The 25,584-nt window shown below is 37.4% G+C and overlaps 1 protein-coding gene across 1 annotated transcript; it reads right to left on the bottom strand.

Moving 5' to 3' along the window:
- Nucleotides 1–2,501: 2,501 nt before the first annotated feature.
- On the bottom strand, nt 2,502–19,972 carry LOC100352971 (aldo-keto reductase family 1 member C1). The gene is made up of 9 exons (XM_070054969.1): nt 19,812–19,972; nt 14,762–14,929; nt 13,905–14,021; nt 13,007–13,084; nt 12,137–12,259; nt 8,507–8,616; nt 7,580–7,745; nt 4,337–4,419; nt 2,502–2,758 (listed from the first exon to the last, which is right to left on the bottom strand). The coding sequence occupies exons 1-9, from the start codon at nt 19,893–19,895 to the stop codon at nt 2,716–2,718; spliced, it is 972 nt and encodes a 323-aa protein (XP_069911070.1). The 5' UTR covers nt 19,896–19,972; the 3' UTR covers nt 2,502–2,715.
- Nucleotides 19,973–25,584: the final 5,612 nt, after the last annotated feature.

Below are 25,584 nucleotides of genomic sequence, written 5' to 3' on the forward strand. Positions count from 1 at the left end.
ATGATTTATATTCTGTATTATGCCACTGAATTGGCTTGCAGATATTTAGTAGGGAATATATGCATTTGTAGTGAGTAGTATACTTACCTGTATTTTTTCTTTGATCATGTAATGTTGGCTTCGTAGGATGCCTTAGGAATTGTTTCTTCCTTTGCAATTTTGGGGGAGATTTTGAAAAGAATTGATATTAACTCTCCTCTGAATTTCTGGTAGAATTCACTAGTGAAGACTCTGGTTATGGTTTTTTCTTTTTTTGGTTTGAGGGTTGGGGGGTTGTGCTTTGATTTAATATCTTTGCCAGAAAAAGGGGTCTTTTCATGTTTTCTATTTCTTCATTTTCAGACTTCAATATTGTATGTTTCTAGAAATTTGATTATTTGCTCTGGATTATTTAATTGCTGTCATATAATTGTTTATGATGCTCTTTTTTCTATGTATACATTGATCTACTACTTGTTCTAACAATTGCTATAAATTGAATGATGATATTTCTAGCTAGTATTGTAGTGATCCCTTTTTCTTCTTGCAGTTCTCTCAAGACTTCATAAATACTTCACAAATTTTGGAGCTATGGTATTTGTTGCATATGTTTTTTTACTTAGCTACATGTATCTCAATGGATTGACAAATTTCTCAACATTTAAGGCTTTTATTTCTTGTCACAGTTTTTAAAATAAATTATATTTACTTTGACATTAGTACACCTAACACAGTTCTCTTTTGATTACTAGTTGCATGAACTATCTTTCCATTTCAGGTACAAACTATTGTGGCCTTAGATCTAAAGTGAACCTCTTAAACACCAAGTAGTTGAATCCTGTTGCTGTCTATTCACTCTGTTGTTTTATCTTCCGTTTGATTTATAAGTTCAAGTCACTTACAATTAAAGTAACTACTGATAGTATTAAAGTTGACATTTATTTTTAAACTAGAAAAAAGTGATGAACATAGAGCTGATATTTGTGGCAATTCAGCAAGCCAATATTTTTTTGCTGTTGTTTTGCTTTGTTTTGTTTTGTTTTTCACTTTCTGGACCCCAAAAGCCAAGCAAGATCCCTGGATTTCCTGAAAATCGTAATTGAAGAATCTGACGCTGATCTCTGGCTCATCAATTCACTATGAAAACTTTTCTTTGATATTCAGGATACGATTATTGAAAGACCAATTATCAATATTTCCAAACATAGATGTGCTCAACTCCATACTAATCACATTTTCCTCAGTCTAAAAATAAATATGAATTTATAAAAATAAATATGAATTCATAAAATTTATCCTCTTAAATGTTTTAAATAGAAAATAAGGCAAACTTACAAATATGTGTGCAAGACACAAAATAGCCTTCTCTTCAACTTCCCCTGTGTCTAATTCCTAGTCAACTAACCAAGTTGGCTCACGTTCACTTCCCTAACCAAATTCAATATGGATGCACTTGAAAAAATCACATTTAGTGAAATAAGTCAGACCCAAAATACAAATACCATATGTTCTCCCTGATCTGTGTCCTAAAAGGCAATCTATAACAGTGAAATTGACACGTTGCAATGTGGTGATTTAATAGGCCTTGTCTTGACTGTTGAGGACCAGTGTTTTTTTTTTTTTTTTCCTTCATTCTATTTGTTGAACTTTTTACTAGGCATAGGATTAATCTTAAGAGTATAGAGTTAACCGAAATAAGCCTTTGTAAAAAATAAAAAGTGGTTGGCTGGGGCTATGGCACAATGGCTTAAAGACCCAGCCTGCAGAACAGGTATCCCACATGGGTACCGGCTCAAGTTTCAACTGTACACTTATGATCCGGTTCCTTGGTAATGTGCCTGGGAATGCAAGAGGATGGCCCAAATTCTCAGGCCCCTGCACACATATGAAGATGTAGAAGAAGCTCCTGGCTCCTGGCTTCGAATCAGCTCAGCTCCATTCCTTGTAGCCATTTGAGGGGTGAACCAACAGATGAAAGACCACTCTCTCTATATATCTACCTCTCTCTGTAACTCTGTCTTACAAATAAATCTTTAAAAAAAAGTGGAATAGCAGAGGGGGGAGGAATAAGGATGGGAGTGAGGGTGAGAGGGGTTGGTAGGGTAGAATGTATAACTATGCTTCTAAATCTGTATATTTGAAGTACATGAAATTTGCATACCTTAAATAAAAGTTTTCAAAAAGAAGTTTAAAAAAAAGAGAATATCTGTTTTCCCAGTTTCTGCACCTCTTATGCTTGAGCTTCTCACAGGGACCCCTGGGTTCTTGGTTGTTCTTGTAGTATTGCCTTACCTTCCAGGGTCAATGCAGTGAATTTTGTTTTTCCTTGAAGCACTGGAGAAAAACTGACTGGAAAATGCCTACTAGTGGTTACTTCCCTATAGGCCAACAATTCTGCCTCTTTCTACTTCAGTAAGGTCAATGGAATGGCTTGAAACTCCCACCAATGGTTTTCAAACTTCCAGGAAAAACAGTTTGGGGAATAAGGCAGTCAAAGGAAAGAAATCATGTAAGTCAGACTCTTTAAAGAAGTCAACATTAACTATTTTATGAAAGTGACAAAAATTTACTGCACATGCTTCCTCTACTGTGGATTTAACTCTAGCTTCTTGTGAGGTGTTTAGCATCATGGGTTATCCAGAAGAGAGGTCTCTAATCATCAGCGTGTGAGATGTCTGCCATATCACAAGATGTGTGCAGGAGCTTCTGGTAGAAGCCATGATGAAGATCTCCATGCTAATATTCATCAGAGAATGGGTAATTAGGGTGGCCATTCAAACTAAAATGAGAAAAAAATGCATAATCTGAATTTAATACCTCTACATACATGGTAATTACACAGTGATTTTTCTGTAACTGGCATTAGGGAGATTAATCATTGTATATTCTTACTGGTTAACAATTCTGCCTTTCTTACTCTCATGATGACTACCTTATAATAAATACTTTTACAAGTATAACCAAATTATTCAAATTAAACTTTTTCCTGGAATTTAACAAACAACACAGAGTCAAAATTCAAACATACTTCTCTCCCTAAGCCAGATATGCCAATAAAGCCAAGTGATATCAAGTCTTAACATTTGCAAATTCAAATTGATGCTAGAAAATTCTCTTCAATATTAAGAACGCATTAATTTTACTGACTGTCTGTCTTATATAAAATACCGTGTTAGATTCAGAAATGGAAAGAATGTAATTTATAAGAGAGAGTTTCATGCCTATGGAGTTTACAGTATGTTTTTGATATGTACATATTTGATAGCAACAACATATGTAGAGTAAGAAATATGACCAACATGACCAATAAATACTACCAGTTAAAGAGGTAGTAGTATTACAAATGGTTATCTCTCTTTGTTTATGTTATGTCTCTATTATTCTCAATTTTTCTCTATAATAGTGAGACTTCCGGCCTTGATAACCAAATATCCACAAATTTTCAGTACAATCGATTTTACACCACGCTAATGTCATTTCATAAATCATCCCTTTTTTCTATTATAAATCAAAATTACCACAGACAGAAAGAATACATATTAGAGCTAACTGTCAATAACAAAATATTCCCTTCCTCATATTCTATCATGTTCAATCTTGAAGAGTAAGTAATAAATTTTTTGACTACAAAATCTTTCTATTTATGGTTCTTTTGCTTATGTACTCTTCCATTCATTTTCAAATTTCCCCATAACTTATCTACTAATTTAACATATCTGTATTTCACAGAGTAAAAACTAAGGGCTCCATTGACCAAATCAAGACCAACCTTTCTGCAGGCAATTGTGATTGGGGGTCTTGATTGAATATACAATGAAACTGAAGGGAGAAATAGGGTAATATTCAAAACATTAAATGGATGGGATACAATCAATGATTCCATAGGAAGATGATGGGAATTTTAGGCATGGAATATAGTGGTAATGTAAATGCCTTCAATCTGTGAAAGAATTCATCAGGTTCCTGGAAGGTGATATTAACTGGATTCTGAAAACACTGAAGTAGCCTCGTGGATAATATCCATAGTGTATGCCTACCAAATCACACTAGATTACAGAGATCTTTGTGGAGATGTTGATTCAACAATGGTATTTCCTGATCTGAAAAGTGCCACGGAATGAGAAGCACAGTGGGGGATGTATGAAAGTCCATACTGACATGGACTCTCTCAACCAGTTCCTGCGTCAGTAACTGGAGCTCTACTGAGAAACTGAGAAGACAATTCCAGAAAGTTCCTGCCTCATACCAGGCTCCTTGTTCAACTCTAGCTTTCTGATGTTGAGGTAACTTCCAACACTCATTCTACATTCTTGCTCAAAAAATAAGTTGTGGCAAGATATAAGCCAAAGGCACTTACAAACTCGCAGAAACATATCGAATATTTCTGTTCAGACCATCTAGGACTCTCATATCTTCAGGAGTCAAGTGGAATTCAAAAACCTATCAAAAAGTAAAATTTTTAAATTATTTCTACTGTGTTTTGTAAGATAGAAAATCCTGGGGGATTGCATTGAATGGTGTAAGGACAATACATAAATATCTAAGAAGTTTCCAAAACTTATTAAAGACATCAATAAAACATTAATGTGATTAAGAGCTAAAAGTAAATAGAAATCAATACCTAGATTTAGTTAATTTCAACTGCACAAAACTACAGACAAAAGATCCCAAAAGAAGCTGGAGATGAATCAAAGCTGACAAAGTACAAAGATAAATGGACCATGTATCATAGAATCTAGAAAAATCTAGGGGAATACTTTTGAAATATATAAGATATTTTACCAAGTTGCATGGAGATAGTTGGATTTTTGTACTCCATCCATTAACATGTAGAAAGTGAAAAATATTTCTCAACATAATTCAAATGCAGTGACATTAGGTGCAAAGGTTAGGAGAACATCCTTGAGGATATGATTGTCTAATTTGAGGGTACTTTAAAGATCAAAAATATTGTCACTAACTGATAACATATTAAAACAAATGGAAGCCTGACAGGTTGTTTATTAAGACCCTAAATTGAGGATTCAGAGTAGAGAGACAGAGAAAATGAGAAATGTCAGAAGCTTAAAATTAAAAGAATCCAGCAAATAGACTTTCACTACTATATTACTGAATCTCTTTTGCATATTTAAAATTCTCCTTTTAGCCTTTTTTGTTGGTTTTTGGAAAATTTTGTTATTTCATATTGCTTTTAAATTTAAAAACAAAAAAAATGTAGACTCGTACATACACTTCCCATATTACTCACATCCACCTGATATTAGTATGTGGTCACAATTCATAAACCAAACCAAATTCAAATTTCCCTGCTTTTTAATCCAAACTCCCCATATTCTTTCTGTTTATTGTGGGCTCTAGTAATCAGCATCCTGTGTTCTTATTTAACTCTCATAAGTTTTGTAGAACATGCAGCAAAAGTCCTTTTGTACATGCCTTATCAACTAACATGGTATATTCTGGTTCCAGCCATTTTGGTGCAAGTAATAGGATTTCATGGTGCAAAAATACCACATTTTTTTTTTTATAAATTAACCTACTCATGTACACTTAGGATCCACAACATTGTCAATCAGAAACCAGTTCTTCCAAATAGATTGACAATCTCAATACACACCACTTAAGGACTTTAGGTGGAAGTTGATAAAGTCATTGTAAATTTTATAACACTGAATAGCCAGTGAAGAATAGCCCAGATATTCCTCCAAAAGATAATACAGAGGCTTGTTTTGTGGCACAGAAGGTTAAGCTGCCACTTGTGATACCACATCCTATACTGGATGGTTCGGTTACAGTATGAGCTGCTCCACATCTGAACCAACCTCCTGCTAATGTGCAAGGGAAGGCAGCACTCTCTCAGTCTGCCTTCAAATAAAATAAGTAAATCTTTTTAAAAATCAATAAAAGGATGTAGGAGAAAATTACCACTCTTCACAATATAATGTATTTTTCAATATAATTAAGATAGTACAGAAAAGTAAGTCAACACAGTGAAGAGAAGCAGAGTCCAGAAATGTTATTGTTGTTAAGTATATCTGCTATTCATTTAGTAAACATATAGGTGTATTTGTATCATTATTCCAAGTAATATATAAATAAATTCCAGTGGGGTGAAAGTCTAAATTTGGAAGGAAAGACAACAACAATTTTGTAAGCTAATTTAGTATATACTGTACTTTTCCCTTATAGGTCAAAACATGACACTTATTAACCACAAAAAAGGCATGAATAATTTGATGACCCTGAGAATTAACTTTTGTTCATAAAATGAGACTATATAGAGAATCAAAACTAAGGCACATCTTGGAATAAAATGCCTCAACAATTACATCTGAGTCTGAAAATGATATGCAGAATATATCAATATGAAGGGTTGTTTATAGTAATGTCACTCAAAATTTCACACATCCCAGCATCCTTGCTCTTGTTAAATGCAGCTGGCCTATCTTACAACTCACGTTTAGGATAGTATTTAACAGAAGTAATCGTGTATCTGTTCCCAGGAGGCTTTTTTTTTTTTTTTTTTTTTTTTTTTGACAGGCAGAGTGGACAGTGAGAGAGAGAGACAGAGAGAAAAGTCTTCCTTTGCCGTTGGTTCACCCTCCAATGGCTGCCGCATCTGGCGCACTGCAGCCGGCGCACCACGCTGATCCGATGGCAGGAGCCAGGTACTTCTCCTGGTCTCCCATGGGGTGCAGGGCGCAAGCACTTGGGACATCCTCCACTGCAGTCCCTGGCCACAGCAGAGAGCTGGCCTGGAAGAGGAGTAACCGGGACAGAATCCGGAGCCCCGACCGGGACTAGAACCCGGTGTGCAGGCGCCGCTAGATGGAGGATTAGCCTAGTGAGCTGCGGCGGAAAGGGGAAAAACTGTATGGGGAGAAGTGAAGCAGAACAGAGAGTGTCTCAATAAAAACTCTGAGTCAGAGCTCACGCATTGTCCAGCAAAGGCAGCAGAGACTCAGTGAGAAATACATAAAGGTTGCAGAGAAGAAGAGAAGCAGAGGACTGAGTGCAAATGGTCAAAGTTAATTGTCAAAATACAAAGCTGCGAATCATAATAAAACTTTTTAAATTAAATCTCTACCTTGGGGAGATTATGTTTTACAAATACTATAGCTACTTGTATTATAGTTGTCTCCTATTTTAAAATAAAAAACAATTCACTTAAGTAAGACTTGGTTAGATGCCAGACTAAAGAGATAAAACAGAGTGAAAAAATATATAAATTTTAAACTACATGAGAACTAAGGGAAATACAATATAAAATTGAAAATATTGTAGGCAGAATAATAACCAATTCGACTACCTTATTTAAGGAATTGAAGAAAAAAAAAGTGGCCAGTTGACAGGACTACACAATAAATTGCAGAATTCACGCTGAAACACAAACCTCAGAATTCTGCACTCTTGCAATTCAATCTAAGCATGTTGGCTTCCCTCCTCTACAGCAAAAGAATATACTTACAAGTGAGCAATAAGAAGAAACACACAGGAGATGACAGGGACACCAATAAACCACAAAGGTATCCTGAGTGCCTACAAAGAGGACACATGTGATGGATACTGTAGGAGCCCCAGTGCCCACAGCCCCACTCATCACCTGCAAATTCTCTTTCATTCGCTCCTCATTGAAACTCTTGGCCAAGACCACAACCCCACGCTGTAGCAAGTAACGAAGGGCAATCAGTGCTGGACTTCGCTTGTGCTTTTTTGCCAGGGCACCAAGAACTGGATCATCTAAGAGAACCGGAGTGTTCTGATCCACCCTAGGAGGAAAGGCAACAATGCTGAATTTCTGAGTTCGTGTATTTGGTTTGTTAGGAGGATTCCAAAACAGACTACAGTGCCTACTCCAGACCAGTGCTACTCAAATGTGGTCTCAGGCAGCAGAACCACTGTCATCTGGGATTTAATGAATGAAAAACTACTCATCCATCCAAAACAATGAAATCCTTCTTTTGCAACCAAATGGATGCAACTGAAAACCATTATACTTAATGAAATAAGCCAGTCCCAGAAAGACAAATAGAATGCATTTTCCCTGTTCTGTGGTAACTAATTGAGTACAAAAAACATGTAATATGGATGCACAAAATTGGTATTTTGAGATTCATTGATTGTTTACAGCCCTTGTCCCTACTGTTGAGGAGCAGTGTTATTTTCTGCTGACTATCTATTGAATTATTCATTATTTAGTATATTTAGTCTTATGAGTATAAAATAAACCAAAAGTAGATCATCATAAAAATTATAAGAAAGAATAAAAAAGGAAGGAGAAGAAAGGGTGGCAGTGTGGTCGGGAGGGAGGGTAGCATGAGATGTATCACTATGCTCCTAAATCTGTATATGCAGAATACATGAAATCTGCTCACGTTAATACTGAATAAATTATTTTCTAAAAAAGAAATGCAAATTCTTCCTTGTACTGCAACACTTCAGAGTTAATGCCAGAAAAGTGGTTATGCTATGAATGCAAACGTTTCAACAGCAAAGGTGTTTTAGGTAAGTTTGCTAGTGTGCACATTACCATTCTCCATATTTTTGACTTCCCAGAACACCATAGGCAACCAGAACAATGTCTTTTGACTTGCAGAAATCCAGTAGTTTTCTCTGGTTGAGATACAGATGACATTCCACCTGTAGATAGACAACACAGAGAGTTTAAGATTACTGGAAGTACAAATATTGATGTGAAGGAGAAATATTCAAATTGAAAAGAAACAAAAAGAAAATCTGAGTAACAAAATTTAAATTGAGATTAACAGCTTCCAGAGATGATATTTTTAAAAGAATATTAAAATTGCTATTGCCTGCAAGGATAAAAAATAAAATCCTGACATGAACCAACTCTGTGAACCAGATTATAGATGTTTAACATTTTTTTTCACTATAAAGGACCATGAAATTTTCCTTTTTTTGGAAAAAAGAAGGAACTCTTTGAACATTTGACATTAAATTGTGCCAGAAGGCAAGGATTTGTTCAAGGATTCATGATAGCAAGCCTGTTGAACTAAAGAGTTAGTTTGTTAGGCGTCCTGATACTGATATTCATGTAGATTTCCTCATCATAATGAATAATGAGTATAGTCAAGTTTAATCCACAGAATAAATACAAACTCACATTCACAGTAACAGGCATAGTGAGAAAAAGCCAGAGGAAAAACTATTTTCCCCTGCTGGTGGTGATTATTACATTAACTTCTTTCTAGGAACATGGTTAACTAAAGGGAAGGTGTTAATGCCTACTCCATCACAGAGGAACCATTGCAGAATATCATGGAAATATTTTTACATTCAATGTAATACAAGAAAAGTAAAAAGAGCAGTTAAAAATGAAAATTAGTGTTTACAAATTCTAATGAAATAACCAATCCAGGAAAACATACATCAAAGGATATTAAAATATTATTGAAAATAAGTTTTGTCATATGAATTTCCTTGTGACTGTTAAAACTCAAAAGATTATTAGTAATTACAATGAAGGAAGGGAATAATGCTTAAAAAGGTGAGTTAACCAAGTGACCAGTTGTGATCCAGTGATCTTGTGAGTTAGGTCACCAACTTCAGGCCAGCATTCCTTATCTGTGCCCACTTTTGAGTCCTGGTTGCTCTGCATCTGATTCATATTTCAGGTAATTGTCTGGAAAGCAGCAGCAGATGGCTCAAGTAGTCAGTGCCCTGCTACCTGTATGGTAGACCTGGATGGAGATCCAATATCCAATATCCTTGCTTCAGCCTGGCCCAGCCATAGCTATTGTGGCTATTTAAGGATGAACTACCAGATGGGATCTCTCTCTTTCCCCCTCTCTCTGCCTTTCAAGTAAAAAATGTGTTCAATTTTGAAATGATGACACGTTCAAATCTAAATTCTAAAGAACAGAAAATTGGAATAGACATTGACATATTACCTGTCAATGTAGAGCAACAGTCTGTAAAATCCAGAATATTTTACAAAATCTTTTTGTTTATATTGGGGATGGGGAAGGATCTGTAATCAGTCTATAAGAAAAGGGATTGATAGGCAGGCAGTCATCTGCGTCCCATATCAGAATGCCAAGGTTTGTTTCCTAAAAGATCAACTTTTAATTCTAATTTACTTCCAGTGCAGCTGTTGAGAAGCAGCAGGTAGTTGGATCCCTGCCACATGCATGGGAGATTTTGGTTGACTTTCCAGCTCCTTGCTTTGGCCCGGTCTGGTACTGGACATTGTGGGTAAATGAAGAATCTAGCAGTAGAGGAAGCAATGGGAAAACACTGGAAAATTTAAATGTGACTGTATTTTAAATGATATCAGAGGACAATCATCACATTCCTTACATCTAACATGGAAATGCAACATTGGGGGATAATCTATACATTCTTAGATGTTTTGGAGGTCTGTAGGGATGAGTAGTCATGTCTCCCAAATATTTTGAATGAGTTCAGTAAATTATTGTGCATATTTGTAAAATACGCATGTATTTACACACATTTGACAACCTGGCAAAATGGCAACAATTTTATATATAAACAGGAAAATATGAATTTTCTCAAAATTGCTTCAAAACTTCTGATTATTTGAAAGCTTTCATAATAAAAGTGTAGTGATAATAATTTGAAAAAAAACATTTAATATTATATGTAAATTTTTGAGATTTTTGTATTTATTTGAAAAGCAGATATACAGAGAGAGAGGAGAGGGAAAGAGAGAGAATGGGGGGAAGAGATATCTTCCATTTACTAGTTCACTCCCCAAATGGCTGAAACAGCCAGGGCTAAGCCAGGTTGAAGCCAGGATTCAGGAGCTTCATCCTGATGTCTCACATGCGTGCAAGGGCCCAATTACTTGTGCCATCTTCCACTGCTTTCCCAGATGCATTAACAGGGAGCTAGGTCAGAAGTGGAGCAGCTGGGATTCAAATTGCAGACCATATGGGATGCCAGTACTGAAGGTGGAGGCCTAATCTTCTAAGCCACAACACCAGCATGTAATATTATATTTTAAAGCATCATCAGTAAATAAAAAATTTGCAAATGTTACGAGCTATATTTTTCTAATTTAGAATCCTTACAACAGAGCTACCAGATCTTAAGAAGTAAGTTAGGGCACAGAATCAGAAACAAAATAGATGAGCTGGAAGAGATACTTGATGGCAAAAGCAATGGAGGAGATACAGATTTAGATAGAGTCAGGCATAGGATTGGCTCTGGTTTTACTAAAAGTATCTGAGTATTCATGCACCACTGGTACCACCATAAACAGATTCACATTCTACCTCAAACCTGTATGACTTTTTCAGTTTCTAGTTCACATGTCATGGATCTGTGGCTGTGAGACATCTAAAAGCAGATGCCAAGAGAAAAACTCAGGCATTTGAATACACACAAACCCATATGCTCTATCTACCTAATATTATTTTCAGTGTCTCCTGATGACTGACTATTCCAGGCATTTATCATCTTCCTTTCCCTCCACATCACATGTACACATCTGAACTCTGGTCATGCTTAATAACTCAAGGGTAAGTCCACTCTGCCAAGAAGGTCACATTAAGAACTGTAAGCTGGCCGGCGCTGTGGCTCAATAGGCTAATCCTCCACCTGCGGCACCTGCACACCAGGTTCTAGTCCTGGTCGGGGCACCAGATTCTGTCCCAGTTGCCTCTCTTCCAGGCCAGCTCTCTGCTGTGGCCCGGGAGTGCAGTGGAGGATGGCCCAAATTCTTGGGCCCTGCATCCGCATGGGAGACCAGGAGAAGCACCTGGATCCTGCCTTCGGATCAGCGTGGTGGCCGGCCGCAGTGCGCCAGCCGCAGCAGCCATTGGAGGGTGTGCCAACGGCAAAAGGAAGACCTTTCTCTCTGTCTCTCTCTCTCATTGTCCACTCTGCCTGTAAAAAAAAAAAAAAAAAAAAAAAAAACTGCTAGCTTTTTTAACCATTTTACCTCCACGGATTCTTACACAAATTCAGATCTAAAACTCTCCCAAAGTTTCAATATAGGTCTTTATCATTTAGAGACCCAATGGAAGGTCCTATATTCCCTTCTAAACAGAGACATTGCTCTTAGAATCTGTCATTCCACAAATGTGTAAAAAGGGGGGAGTAGAAATGAACACCTAGCCCTAGAACAGGAAGCACAGAATGAGAAACACCAAGAGAGGAGGCTGAAGGCCCTCACCTGGTTGCAAACAGGTTTATACTTGAGCCCTGGCTTGTTCAGGATCGTCTCCAGCTGCTTGCGGTTGAAGTTAGACACCCCAATGGACTTAGCCAACCCTGCATCCTTACATTTCTCCATGGCCTGTAAAAGTGAAGAATGATTGAAGGATTTTTACAAATGAGAAGTGTTGTTAATAAGAACATTGTTTAATGTTGACAAGATAACTAACATTGAATATCCTGAAGAGAAAACTAGTAAAAAAAGGGGGAGGGGGAGGAACTAGGTGGGCAGTGTAAGAAAAAATATTAATATGTCCTCCTTATAAAACTGAGAGAAGTTTGGGCCGCTGCTGAGGCACAGTGAGTTACTGCCCTGGCCTGAAGCGCCAGCATCCCATATAGGTGCCTGTTTGAGATCCGGCTGCTCCACTTCCGATCCAGCTCTCTGCTATGGCCTGGGATAGCGTAGAAGATGGCCCAAGTCCTTGGGACCCTGCACCCACATGAGAGACCCGGAAGAAGCTCCTGGCTTCTGGCTTCGGATCAGCGTAGCTCCTACCATTGCGGCCACTGGGGAGTGAACCATCGGATGGAAGACCTCTCACTCTCTCTCTGCCTCTCCTCTCTGTGTAACTGTGACTTTCAAAAAAATAAATAAATCTTTAAAAAAAACTGAGAGAAGTGCAGATGGAGGAAAACATCTGCTTAATCCTGATTTTGATTTCTTACTATTATATCGCGGTAGTGTATTCCCTGCCAACACACAGCAAAACATCCACTTTCAAAATCAGGAGTTTCTGTTTCCAGAATTGTGGATATCATTCAAAAGGTGGAAGAGGACCTGACTCTCCCTCCCCAGCATTCTCTTCTGGTATCTCCTCAAACTCACCTCCCATGTGGCACAGAGATCCACGGTGTCATACATTACTTTTCCATTTTCATCTTTTGGAATTAGCTCTTTACTTGGCTGGAATAAAAGCAGTCATTAAAGTGATGGCTAGAAATTGAAGTTTCCACCCATGAAATGCTCCTGGGTATACCTAGGATGAGACACTAAACCTTGTAAAGTAGATGCAACAACATCCCCTACACACACATTTAAAATATTTTAATGTCTTTTGATGACAGATTTCCTCTATTCTCTCAGAACTCTGCATGTGTGTGTGTGTGTGTGTGTGTATACTGTTTTCCAGAGCCTAATAATGTCTCCTGGCTGACTTGTTACTTTGCTTATTTCTATAGTTTCATCTCAGGAACTGTGTCTCTCTCACTAGGAAATAAGTTATATAGCCTTGATCCTCAACAATAATAAATTGCAGTATTGACGAAAGCTAAGGAGTCAGTGTTCTCCCTGAACGCATTTATTCCAAGGACAAGTACATGACAAAACCACGGTCAATCAAGGTGCTATAAAGATTAATTTTGATGCTGTAAGATTAGAGAAGCTACCAAGAACCAATGACCATGAGCCTTTAATGTCTCAATGTCAAATTCTCCACCAAATTAAAAGACTTTGCCACACTTGTGGTAATGCAGAAGTAAGGAATTGATATAAACAAAATCATTTCTGAAGACTACTTTAAACCATGATTTGGACTCAAATATTATAAAATACAGTAAGCTCTGTTCATAGGATGTCTTGAGTAGTTTCTGTAACTTACATGAATTAAGTTCTCACACATTTATATAGTTTTAATTTAATCATGACTAAAAATGAGGGCCCATTACTGATAACTATCCATGCCAATAGCTGAAGTGAAAAAGATTTATTCATTCAAATTGCCTACCTTCAAAGCCATTGGAAAATGAATAATGTAGAGGTCCACATAGTCCAGTTGAACTTTTCTCAATGATTCTTCCAAGCTTTGCTGAACTAGCTCTGGTCGATGGGAAGTACACCAAAGCTGCAAAGGTTAATTATTGAAAGTTGTGCTGGATTAATACATTAATCAAGTTTATTTTTCATTTCACCTGATGTTGGGACATGAATCTACTAGTTAGAGACTGACCAGCACAGTGAAAAAATGCTCTCTTCTGTATTGAATATCCTTTTATCTGACCTATTCAAGTGACATTACAATACATACATTTGATTATTAATGATCAACAGAATAATTACTCAAAAGATAAAATATTTCACGAGGTAATATAATGTCCATTTTCTGAAAAATGTTAGATGGAATTTACAAAGTAATTAAATAGTCTTGTTCTCCCTTCTTTTTACTGGTTGACAAAGAATTATTGTCAATATTAGTTCCATGACTGAGGGTGAAAATGGTTTGAAGATTTAAACATGTGTTAAACACAATTACAAAGCACTTAGCAAAATCATGTTTAAATCCCAAAGAATTCTTTGATAGTGCTTGCTTTTATTGATACAATTGAAAATTTGTATTCAGAATAATAAATGAGGAAAGAAAATAAGGACAGTCATAATCTGATGGTAGCTCTCTTATTCTGTGGACCTTTGTGAAATCATACTGCTACAAGTAAGGCTCAGATAAATAAGGGGACATCACTTTAAAGATTTAAAACTGCACACATCTCTTATCAAACTGGATGTTATATTATTATGCATGAATGAATTTGTGAGATTTAATTAAAACATTAATTACTACACACTTGAACAGCATATACAAAATACCTTTGAAGTGTAGAATATGTCTTTTCTTTCCACAATGCCTTCTGCAATCTTGCTCCTGATGGCCTGTCCTATCTCTTCTTCATTATGGTACACAGAAGCAGAATCAAAATGGCGGTACCCAGCATCAATAGCTAACTTGGTGGCCTCTAGACACTCTCTTTTAGGAACCTAAGACAGAAACAAATAATAGTATGTGGAGATCCAGGCATGAGACGTACCTCACTCAGATGGTGGTGAGGACTTCTCTAAGAATCAGTTTTTCCTCAAACTTTGAATTATTTCTAGAATGGGGATCAGTAATCCACTTCAGTTTGTCTGGATCTTTTGTCCTTTTTTTTTAAGATTTATTTATTTATTTGAAAAGCAGAGTTACAGACAGGCAGAGGCAGAGACAAAGAGATCTTCCATCCACTAGTTCACTCTCCAGATGACCACAATGGCCCAGAGCTGCACTGATTCGAAGCCAGGAGCCAGGAGATTCTTCTGGGTCTCCCACACTGGTGCAGGGGCCCAAGGACTTGGGTAATATTCTACTGCTTTCCTAGGCCATAGCAGAGAGCTGGATTGGAAGTGGAGCTTGAACCGGCACACATATGGGATGCTGCACTGCAGGCGTTGGCTCTATCCACTATGCCACAGCACTGGCCCATCTTTTGTCCTTAATACAAAGAGCTGGTCAACCCAGGAAACTTATCAGATTCAGGAAATACCAGATTTTTTTAAACTTTTATTTAAATAATATAGATTTCCAAAGTACAGCGTATGGAATACATTGGCTCCCCCCCCCCCCAGTGACTTCCCTCCCACCCGCAATCCTCCCCTTTCCCGCTCTCTCTCCCCTTCCATTCTTATCAAGATTCATTTTCAATTTTCTATATATACAGAAGATCAGTTTAGTATACATTAAGTAAAGATTTCAACAGTTTGCAACCACATAGAAACACAAAGTGAAAGATATTGTTTGAGTACTAGTTATAGCATTAAATCTCAATGTACAGCACATTAAGGGCAAAGATCCTACATGAGGAGTAAGTGCACAGTGGCTCCTGTTGTTCACTTAACAAATTGACACTCCTGTATATGGCATCAGTAATCTCCCTATGCTCCAGTCATGAGTTTCCAAGGATATGGAAGCCCCTTGAATTCTCTGACTCTTATCTTATTTAGACAAGATCGTAGTCAAAGTGGAAGTTCTCTCCTCCCTTCAGAGAAATGTACCCCCTTTTTGAAGACCTGTTCTTTCCACTGGGATCTCACTCACAGAGATCTTTTATTTAGGTTTTGTTTTTTTGTGTTTTTTTTGTGTTTTTTGTTTTTGTTTTTGTTTTTGTTTTTGTTTTTTCCAGAGTGTCTTGGCTTTCCATGCCTGAAATACTCTCATGGGCTTTTCAGCTGGATCCGAATGCCTTTAGGGCTGATTCTGAGGCCAGAGTGCTCTTTAGGACATCTGCCATTCTATGAGTCTGCTGAGTATCTCACTTCCCATGTTGGATCACTCTCCCCTTCATTTATTCTATCAGTTAGTATTAGCAGCTACTAGACTTGCTTATGTGCTCCCTTTTTCTCTTAGTCCTTTCATTATGATCAATTGTGAGCTGAAATCGATCACTTGGACTAGTGACATGGCATTGGTACATGCCACCTTGATGGGATTAAATTGGAGTCCCCTGGTATGTTTCTAGCTCTACCATTTGGGGCAAGTCAGCTTGAGCATGTCCCAAATTGTACATCTCTTCCCTCTCTTATCCCCACTCTTATGTTTAACAGGGATCACATTTCAGTTAAATTTCAACACTTAAGAATAACTGTGTATTAATTATTGAATTAAACCAGTCATATTAAGTAGAACAGACAAAAAAACTACTAAGAGGGATAATGTATTAAGTTGTTCATCAACAGTCAGGGCTATGCTGATCAAGTCACCATTTCTCATAGTTTCCATTTCACTTCAACAGGTTTCCTTTTTGGTGTTCAGTCAGTTATCACCGATCAGGGAGAACATATGGTATTTGTCCCTTTGGGACTGGCTTATTTCACTCAGCATGATGTGTTCCAGATTCCTCCATTTTGTTGCAAATGATTGGATTTCGTTGTTTCTTATTGCGGTATAGTATTCTATAGAGTACATGTCCCATAATTTCTTTATCCAGTCTACCGTTGATGGGCATTTAAGTTGGTTCCAGGTCCTGGATATGTGAATTGTGCTGCAATAAACATTAGGGTGCAGACCGCTATTTGTTTGCCAATTTAAAATCCTTTGGGTGAATTCCAAGGAGTGGGATGGCTGGGTTGAATGGTAGGGTTATCTTCAGGTTTCTGAGGAATCTCCAGACTGACGTCCACAATGGCTTGACCAGTTTGCATTCCTACCAACAGTGGGTTAGTGTCCCTTTTTCCCGACATCCTCTCCAGCATCTGTTGTTGGTAGATTTCTGAATGTGAGCCATTCTAACCGGGGTGAGGTGAAACCTCATTGTGGTTTTGATTTGCATTTCCCTGATTGCTAGTGATCTTGAACATTTTTTCATGTGCCTGTTGGCCATTTGGATTTCCTCTTCTGAAAAATGTCTATTGAGGTCCTTGGCCCATCTCTGAAGTGGGTTGTTTGTTTTGACGTTGTGGAGTTTCTTGATCTCTTTGTAGATTCTGGTTATCAACCCTTTATCTGTTGCATAGTTTGTGAATATTTTTTCCCATTCTATCGGTTGTCTCTTCACTTTCCTGACTGTTTCTTTTGCAGTACAGAAACTTCTGAATTTGATGCAACCCCAATAGTTGATTTTGGCTTTGACTGTCTGTGCCTCCCGGGTCTTTTCCAGAAACTCTTTGCCTGTGCCAATATCTTGAAGGGTTTCTCCAATATTCTCTAATAACTTAAGGTGTCAGGTCGTAGATTTAGGTCTTTATTCCATCTTGAGTGGATTTTTGTGTAAGGTGTAAGGTAGGGGTCTTGCTTCATGCTTCTGCATGTGGAAATCCAGTTTTCCCAGCACCATTTATTGAATAGACTGTCCTTGCTCCAGGAATTGGTTTTAGATCCTTGATCAAATATAAGTTGGCTGTAGATGTTTGGGTTGATTTCTGGTGTTTCTATTCTGTTCCATTGGTCTATCCATCTGTTTCTGTACCAGTACCATGCTGTTTTGATTACAACTGCCCTGTAGTATGTCCTGAAATCTGGTATTGTGATGCCTCCGGCTTTGTTTTTGTTGTACAAGATTGCTTTAGCTATCAGGAAATACCTGATTAATAATGTATATCTAAGGTTTGCAGATTTGCTGGAAGGACTCAGAGAATTTTCATGTAGTTATTATTTACATGGTGAGATTACAAAGTAAAATTAGCACAGCAAAAATGCATATGGAAGGAAGTACAGAAGACCCATGGTACAAGCTTCGATGAGCTCCCTTGCAGTGTAGTCATAATAACACACCATATTCCTCCACCAGGAATTCTGTTTAAATTAAGTCTTGAGATTTAACTTAATTATTCACTGGGGGCAGGTTATATAGGCCCTCTGAACCAACCAAAATACCACTCTCCCACAGGAAAGCACAGCAACCAAAGTACCACTCTTCCATGGGAAAGCAGTTACACTTAAAACTCATTTCTCAAAGGAGTTCTGATGCAACAACAACCTTATCACTTAAGGAATGGGGTAAACTATGTTCACCAATCCTAAACAGGAACCACTATGATAATAATCAATTCAAGAGACAACAGTCATTTATGTTAAATATTTTCTACACAGACACTTCGTTTGCATGAAAAAAATAAACATTTAAGTACATATGCATAATCCTATCGTATACATTTATGTGTAAGAATTTAGCCTTATCACACAAGAGTTATTTAATCTAGGTGTCAGTCTTCAAATAAAAGGCACTTGTTTTAGGGTAGCTATAATTAGGGCAAAATCAAAAATTTTGGTTACATCTACAAAATTTCAATAAAGATTTGACAGTGTATTGGTAACAGATCAGAAAGGAAATCAAGCTCACACTATTTGCTTTAAGAATTTGAGAAATTGATCATTTCTAATGAAATCCGAATGAAGTAGATACTGAATGCTACTGTTCTCTCCTGACACCAATCTGGTGCTGACCTGGGGTTAGGGCAAAGAAATGAACTAAGGCTAAAGGTCTGCTGGTGTCCTTCATTATCCATGCCCTTCATGACACATTGCCCTGAAAATAACCAAGTCTTGTCACATGTCTCCAAAATTGCCACTTTAAGATTTCCTTTTATCAAAGACAGGAGAAAACGGGGACTTCAATTCTGAAGTAATTGGTCCTTTGTTACACAATTTCAGGACCTAGGGATAATATTAGTCCTAAAAAATCTTCCTCACTCTAATAAATTATTCACTATACTGACTTTCATTTCAGAGAGCCCCAGATACCAATTTCCTTAAATACAGCATACATTAATGAGGACTAGTAATTTAGACATACTCTTATTATGTTCCAATTATCCTCTAACATGTTACCTTTTCCTTTCTGGTATTTTCCCAGATAAGACAGTACTACATGAGAAAATCTGCTTAACCCATGTCCACTATTTACAGCGTGATTCTCAAGGTTACCCCAGAGCAGTTGACCCGGACTCTATTAATGATCTATCCCAGTAGTTCATCCACAGAAATTTCCATCTATCTTGTCTACTTGGAAGGAGAAAAAAATTCTTCAGCCATGAAATGGAAAAGAAACCACTCCCATGGCTGCCAACCTTTAAAAAGACAGCTTCTTGACTTGACTTTCATCTTTTCTGCCAAATTGGGAAAATTAAAAAGGGGGGAATCCAGTACTGGTGAGAAAGATCAGTAGGTGATCAAGAGATCAGAACCTGATGCAGAACTAAGTCTAAGTACTCTCTGTCTTGTGCTCCAGGCTGGTAAAACTTAGAACATAACCATCCCCCACCCCTGCTCAGAGACACTGGAAATCGGGTCTTTAAAGAGATAACTAAGTAACTCCAAAACTGAGGTTGGTTTCCACTAATATACATTCTATTTCATTTTTACATTCAATCCTAAGAATACTATGCTTACCTCTATAGGTGCAGCAGTGCCAAATCCCAGTACAGGTATGATGTTACCATCATTTAATTCCATCACATAACGTCTGGAATCCATTGTCTCCTCTAAGTAACTGCACAGTTCCTTCTGTCTTCTCAGTGTAGCCAGTCACACGTCTTCACTTCTTAGGCCTTCAGAAGATAGTACCAGTATGTGAATGACCTAATACTTGTGCAATCATTAACCAAAGGCATGCGGACAGAATGGAGCTAAAGCAAATTCAAACACTGTGGACAGTATTTCAACCAGTTAGTTGTTTATATATATATATATATATATATATATATATATATATGAAAGTTTATTCTTAAATGAACTACATGGAAATAAGGAAAACACACATTTTTAATGAAATTTCTGTTTATAATATCATACCTAGTACTGAAAATTATTATTAGTTTAAATAATTGCAGGCTATTGATTATACTAGAAAATTCTGGATATGTGTTCTCCTTAAAAAAATATTTAATTTGTTTATTTGACGAGCAGAGTTACAAAAGAACGAAGGGAGAGGAAGAGAGAGGTCTTCCATCATCTGGTTCACTCCCCAAATGACCTCAATGACCAGAGCTGGCAATCTAAAGCCAGGAGCCAGGTGCTTCTTCAGGGTCTGCCACGTGGCTGCAGTGGCCCAAGTCCTCAGGATCTTCTGCTTTCCTAGGTCATAAGCAGGAAGCTGGATCAGAAGAGGAGCAGAAGGGACACAAGCTGGCATTCATATGTGATGCCTGTGCTGCCAAGTAGAGCCTTGGCCTACTATACCACAGTGCCGGCCCCTCTCCTTTTGTTTTGATTCTCTTAATTTTTCCATAAATATCATATTACTTAAACATTCAATTGGATATCTAACACCGCGTACACACACACACATGCACAGAAACAGACACATAAACACATACACTTTAGAGTTAGGAAAATGACTAAAGAGATCATTCTCAAATTTGCATCCTCAACTTTAAAATTTCCTGTGTTTTGTAGTCTTGTAGAATTATGTTTATTGTTGTTGCGTATTACAAAGATGTTTCCTTTTAAACAGAGAAAAGCTCTCCCTTGACAATCTGCATGGAATGGAATTTTCAAGCATGCACTCAAACCCTAAACCCTGTTTCAGTAGTAGGCTTTTGACTCAGCAGCTAAGACATCTCCTGGGGTGCCCACATCTCATATTGAGGACCTGATTCTAGTCCAAGCTCATCCATTTCTAATCCAGCTTCCTGCTTATTTGAACCCTAAGGGACAGCAGATCATAGTTCAAGTACTTGGGTCCCAGACACCTATGTGGAAGACCCAGATTGACTTCTAAGTTCCTGGGTCATCCTGACCAACTTCTGTTGCAAGGATTCACGGTATGAACTAGCACATAGAAGATATATCTCTCTCTAGATCTCTGTGTATATGTCACATTTTTTTCTGTGTTCCTTTTAATAAAATCGAAAGAATTAAAAAATATTAAAAATGTCTTCATTCAAAGCCAAATCTCTCACTTAGAATCTCTCATCACCCAGTTTAGAGAATGATAATATAATCTATAATATGCATAATTTTCCCAGTCTTTCCTGCATTTCAATGTGCTGTTGCCTAAATTATGATACTTTTATGTCTCTTGTGGGATTCTAATAATTTTCATGACTTCAACTTTTAACTAGTTGTCTTGCATAGATTGGGTAATGGAACGCTAATTTTTTGTACTTGAATATGACAGCCTTAACTGCTCCTGTTAGTCACAAATCTCGGATGTGCTGTCTTGTATGTGAGCTTTTCACAGATTTTCAAAAATGAGCATTGGGGCCAGCCCTGTGGCGCAGTGGGTTAACGCCCTGGCCTGAAGCACCAGCATCCCATATGGGTGCTGGTTCAAGACCTGGCTGCACCACTTCTGATCCAGCTCTATGTTATGGCCTAGGAAAGCAGTAGAAGATGGCCCAAGTCCTTGGTCCCTGCACCCATGTGGGAGATCCAGAAGAAGCTCCTGGCTCCTGACTTCTGTTGCAGCCAGTTGGGGAGTGAACCATAGGATGGAAAACCTCTCTCTCTCTCTTCTCTGCCTCTCCTCTTTCTGTGTAATGCTGACTTTCAAATAAATGAATAAATCTTAAAAAAAAATGACCATCATCTTCCCTAGTGAAGAGTGGAGAGTCTACTGGAAAACCAGTCTGGAGCTTTCTCCATGAACTGCTCATTAGATATCTTTTTTTCTCCCATGGGGTGGTGGTTCCCATTAATTATTATGGCCTTAAAGTGCTCAAATGCAATATTACATGGAACTTTCCCATTTAAATTTGATCTAATGTTTTAAATAGAATTGAAAAACTGTGTAAGTCAATCAACATATCAGCTAAGTTTTCCAACATATGGTATAATGGGATTAAGACAGCAAAGTATTATATTTTTCCACCTTGCCTTTGGAGATTTGATGTGATTTTTTTTTTCAAATTTACATATCTGAAACCCTTCATACTTGGTTTGCTAACCAATGAATGTTAAAAAATAGAATATGCCCTACTCTAAAGAAATAGAGTAGACAGCTGAAAGCTTAATTGGTGCCTGGAATGATTCTCCAGATAGAATGATCTTTGGTTCCAAGTGACAGCAACTGCAGAGCCATGATCACTTTATCCACTTTCTGTTGCTATTATTCTCCTTCTATGTTTCATAAATACTAACCCTGTTATCTTTACAATGGTACATTCATATAGAAGCCTTACAGAAAGACCTTTTTTCCTATTTTGATATTATTACAGCATCACGGTTTGAGGCGCATTGGCAGTGTGATCTCATTGTAAACTGTTAATCAGCTGTTTACCCTGGAACAAAGAAGGCCTGGGACTTTGAACAATCCAACTGGCTCCAACATCACCTTCCCGCAATGACTCGAGCCATAAACATACTATCACAACCATCCAGGGTGTCTCACTGGACTCTGGACTCCCAGTGACACATTTACAGGGATAAAGTTTTCAATCAAAAACGAATAGCAATAGGAGACAGGAAAACATTCTCAGGGGACTTAGTAACAAGAGACTCCAGATGTGCAAAACTGAAACACAGGAATATGAACAAAGAAGGCAATATGACTCTCAAAAAGAACACAATGATACATTAATACTGCACCGTGAATAGGGGAGATTGGCAATGTGTCTAATAAGGAATTCAAAACAGTGATTGTAAGGTACTCAGAAACCATTGAAAGAAATAAGGCAATCCAAACACGGCATGGACAAGGATGTCTGCAAAGAAAGATATTGAAAAAGGAAAAACAGATGGAAGTCTTAGAAATGAAGTATTCAGTAAGTCAAACAACAACAACAAAAAAGCATTACAGTGGATAGCATTAACAATACAGTTGGTGAGGCAGGAGAAATAATATATGATCTAGAAGATAAGTCTTTTTTTACATAACAGACAAAAAATAAAGAAAGAAAAAAATTAGAAAGACTGAAAACACTGCTTGGGATCCATGGGATATAATCAAATGAACACACATATCAATCTTAGGACTTCCTAAAGGCCTGGGGAAAAATCTCAGCAAAAATATTCAGTGAAGTAATGCCTGTCCATCAATGTTAGGGCACTCGGCTTTACCAAACATCAACGTATATAAAGGGAGACATAAGCTCCCATAAAAAAAGAATGGGTGATAGCAACACCACATTTTCATCAATGGACAGATCAGCTAGACAAAAAAAAAAAAAAAAAAAAAAAAAAAAAAAAAAAAAAAAAACAGAACACAGCAAAAACAGTGTTAAGAGGAAGTTTTAGAGCAACCAACTAGCTCTTCATTTTACTGATACTTTTCATAGTTTTTTTTAAATTTCTGTTTTGTTCACTTCTCTAATTTTATTTTTTCTTTCATTCTACTAATTTTAGGCTTGATTTGTTCTTATTTTTAGGTCCTTGAAATGTTTTGTTACATAAGTTACGTGATATCTTTCAATTATGTGATGTTGGCACAAATGAATAAACATGATACATCACATCAACAAAATGAAGGTTAAAACCATCTGATTACCTCAATAAGTGCAGAGGGTGTTTGATAAAATACAACATCATTTTCTGTTTTTTTTTTTTTTTTTAAAAAAAAACCTTTAAATTTGGATATAAAGGGAATATACCTCAACACAATTAAGGCAATTTATGGCAAACCCACAGCTCGCATCATATTGAATGGGGAAAAGTTGGAAGCAGTTCCACTATGATCCAGACGAGAATGCCTACTGTCACCACTGTTATTGAATGTAGTAATGGAAGTTTTTGACAGAGCCATTTGGCAAGAAAAATAAACGAAAGGGATAGGAATTGGAAATGAGGAAGTTAAATTATCCCTGCTTGCACATGACAGGATCCTTTACCTAAGAGCACCAAAAGATTCCACTAAGAGATTATTAGAACTCGTAACAGAATTCAGTGAAGTTGCAGGGGTAAAAATCAACAGAAAAAAATCATTATCATTCTTCTACATCAACAATGTTCTAGATGAAAAAGAACTTGTAAGACAGTCCCATTCAAACAGCTACAAAAATGATGAAAAATAAGACATGCCGGTGAAGATGTGAAGAATAGGGAAACTACACGCTGTTAGTTTGATTGCAAATCAATGTAACTGTTACGGAGAACAGAATGGCAGTTCCTCAAAATATGAAAAAAGATCTACCATATGACTCAGATATCCCAATTCTGGGCAGATATCTAACATGCACTGTCATGTTAATTTCAGCAATGTTTACAATAGTGAAGATACAGAATCAACCTAGGTGTGCACTGCTGGATGAAACCAGAAAGTGGTATTACCGCACATTCAGTGCGAATGAATACTACCCCAAAATAAATTATAAAATAATAAATGCTGGTGAGGTTCTGGAGGGATTGAGGGATAGAGGGAAGTAGGGTGGAAAGTATCATTATACTCTTAAAAGTGTATTTGTTCCACCTGTGGCGTCGGCATCCCATATGTGCCCCAGTTCCTGTCTTGGTTGCTCCTCTTCTGACCCAGCTCTCTGCCTATCGCCTGAGAAAGCAGTGGTAGGTGGCCCAGGCCCTTGGCCCCTGCAGCCATGTGAGAGAGCCAGAAGCAGCTCCTTGCTCCTGGCTTCAGATGGGCCCAGCTCCGGCCATTGCAGCCATTTGGAAATGAACCAGCAGTTGGAAGACCTCTCCCTCTGTCTCTTCCTATGTTTGTTACAGTGCCTCTCAAAAAAATACATACATCTTTAAAAAAAGAAACAAACTAGAAAATATATTTGCCATGTCAGCCATTGACCCCGGTACTACCCGGTAAGTACATGAAAATGTTGTCACAAAAAGTTACATACATCAGCATGTTCATAGCACCACTGTTTCCCGTAGCCAAACTATAGAATCAACCATGGTGTCCATCATCAGATGGATGAATAAAGAAAATGTGCTTTATGCACACAATAATTATTATTCAGCAATAAAAAATGAAATGCTATCATTTGCATCCTAATGGATGCAACTGAAGGACTTGTTGACTGAAACAAGCCAGACAAAGAAAGACAAATATCACATGTTCTCCCTTATATATAGGAACTAAGATTTTAAAAGAAAGAAAGAGAAATAGAGAGAAAGAGAAAGACTAAGAAAAAAGAAAATGCCTGTATCTATCAGTATTGTTGCAAATATAGTTTTCTAAAAATTTATTTTATATCTTTGTCAAACTGCTGTTTAATAATGTTACACTGTGGCCTGCATTGTAGTGTAGCCAGTAAAGCTGCCACCTACAATGCTG

The sequence above is a fragment of the Oryctolagus cuniculus genome, chromosome 13 (assembly GCF_964237555.1).
Source record: "Oryctolagus cuniculus chromosome 13, mOryCun1.1, whole genome shotgun sequence".
Classification (NCBI taxonomy): Eukaryota; Metazoa; Chordata; class Mammalia; order Lagomorpha; family Leporidae; genus Oryctolagus; species Oryctolagus cuniculus.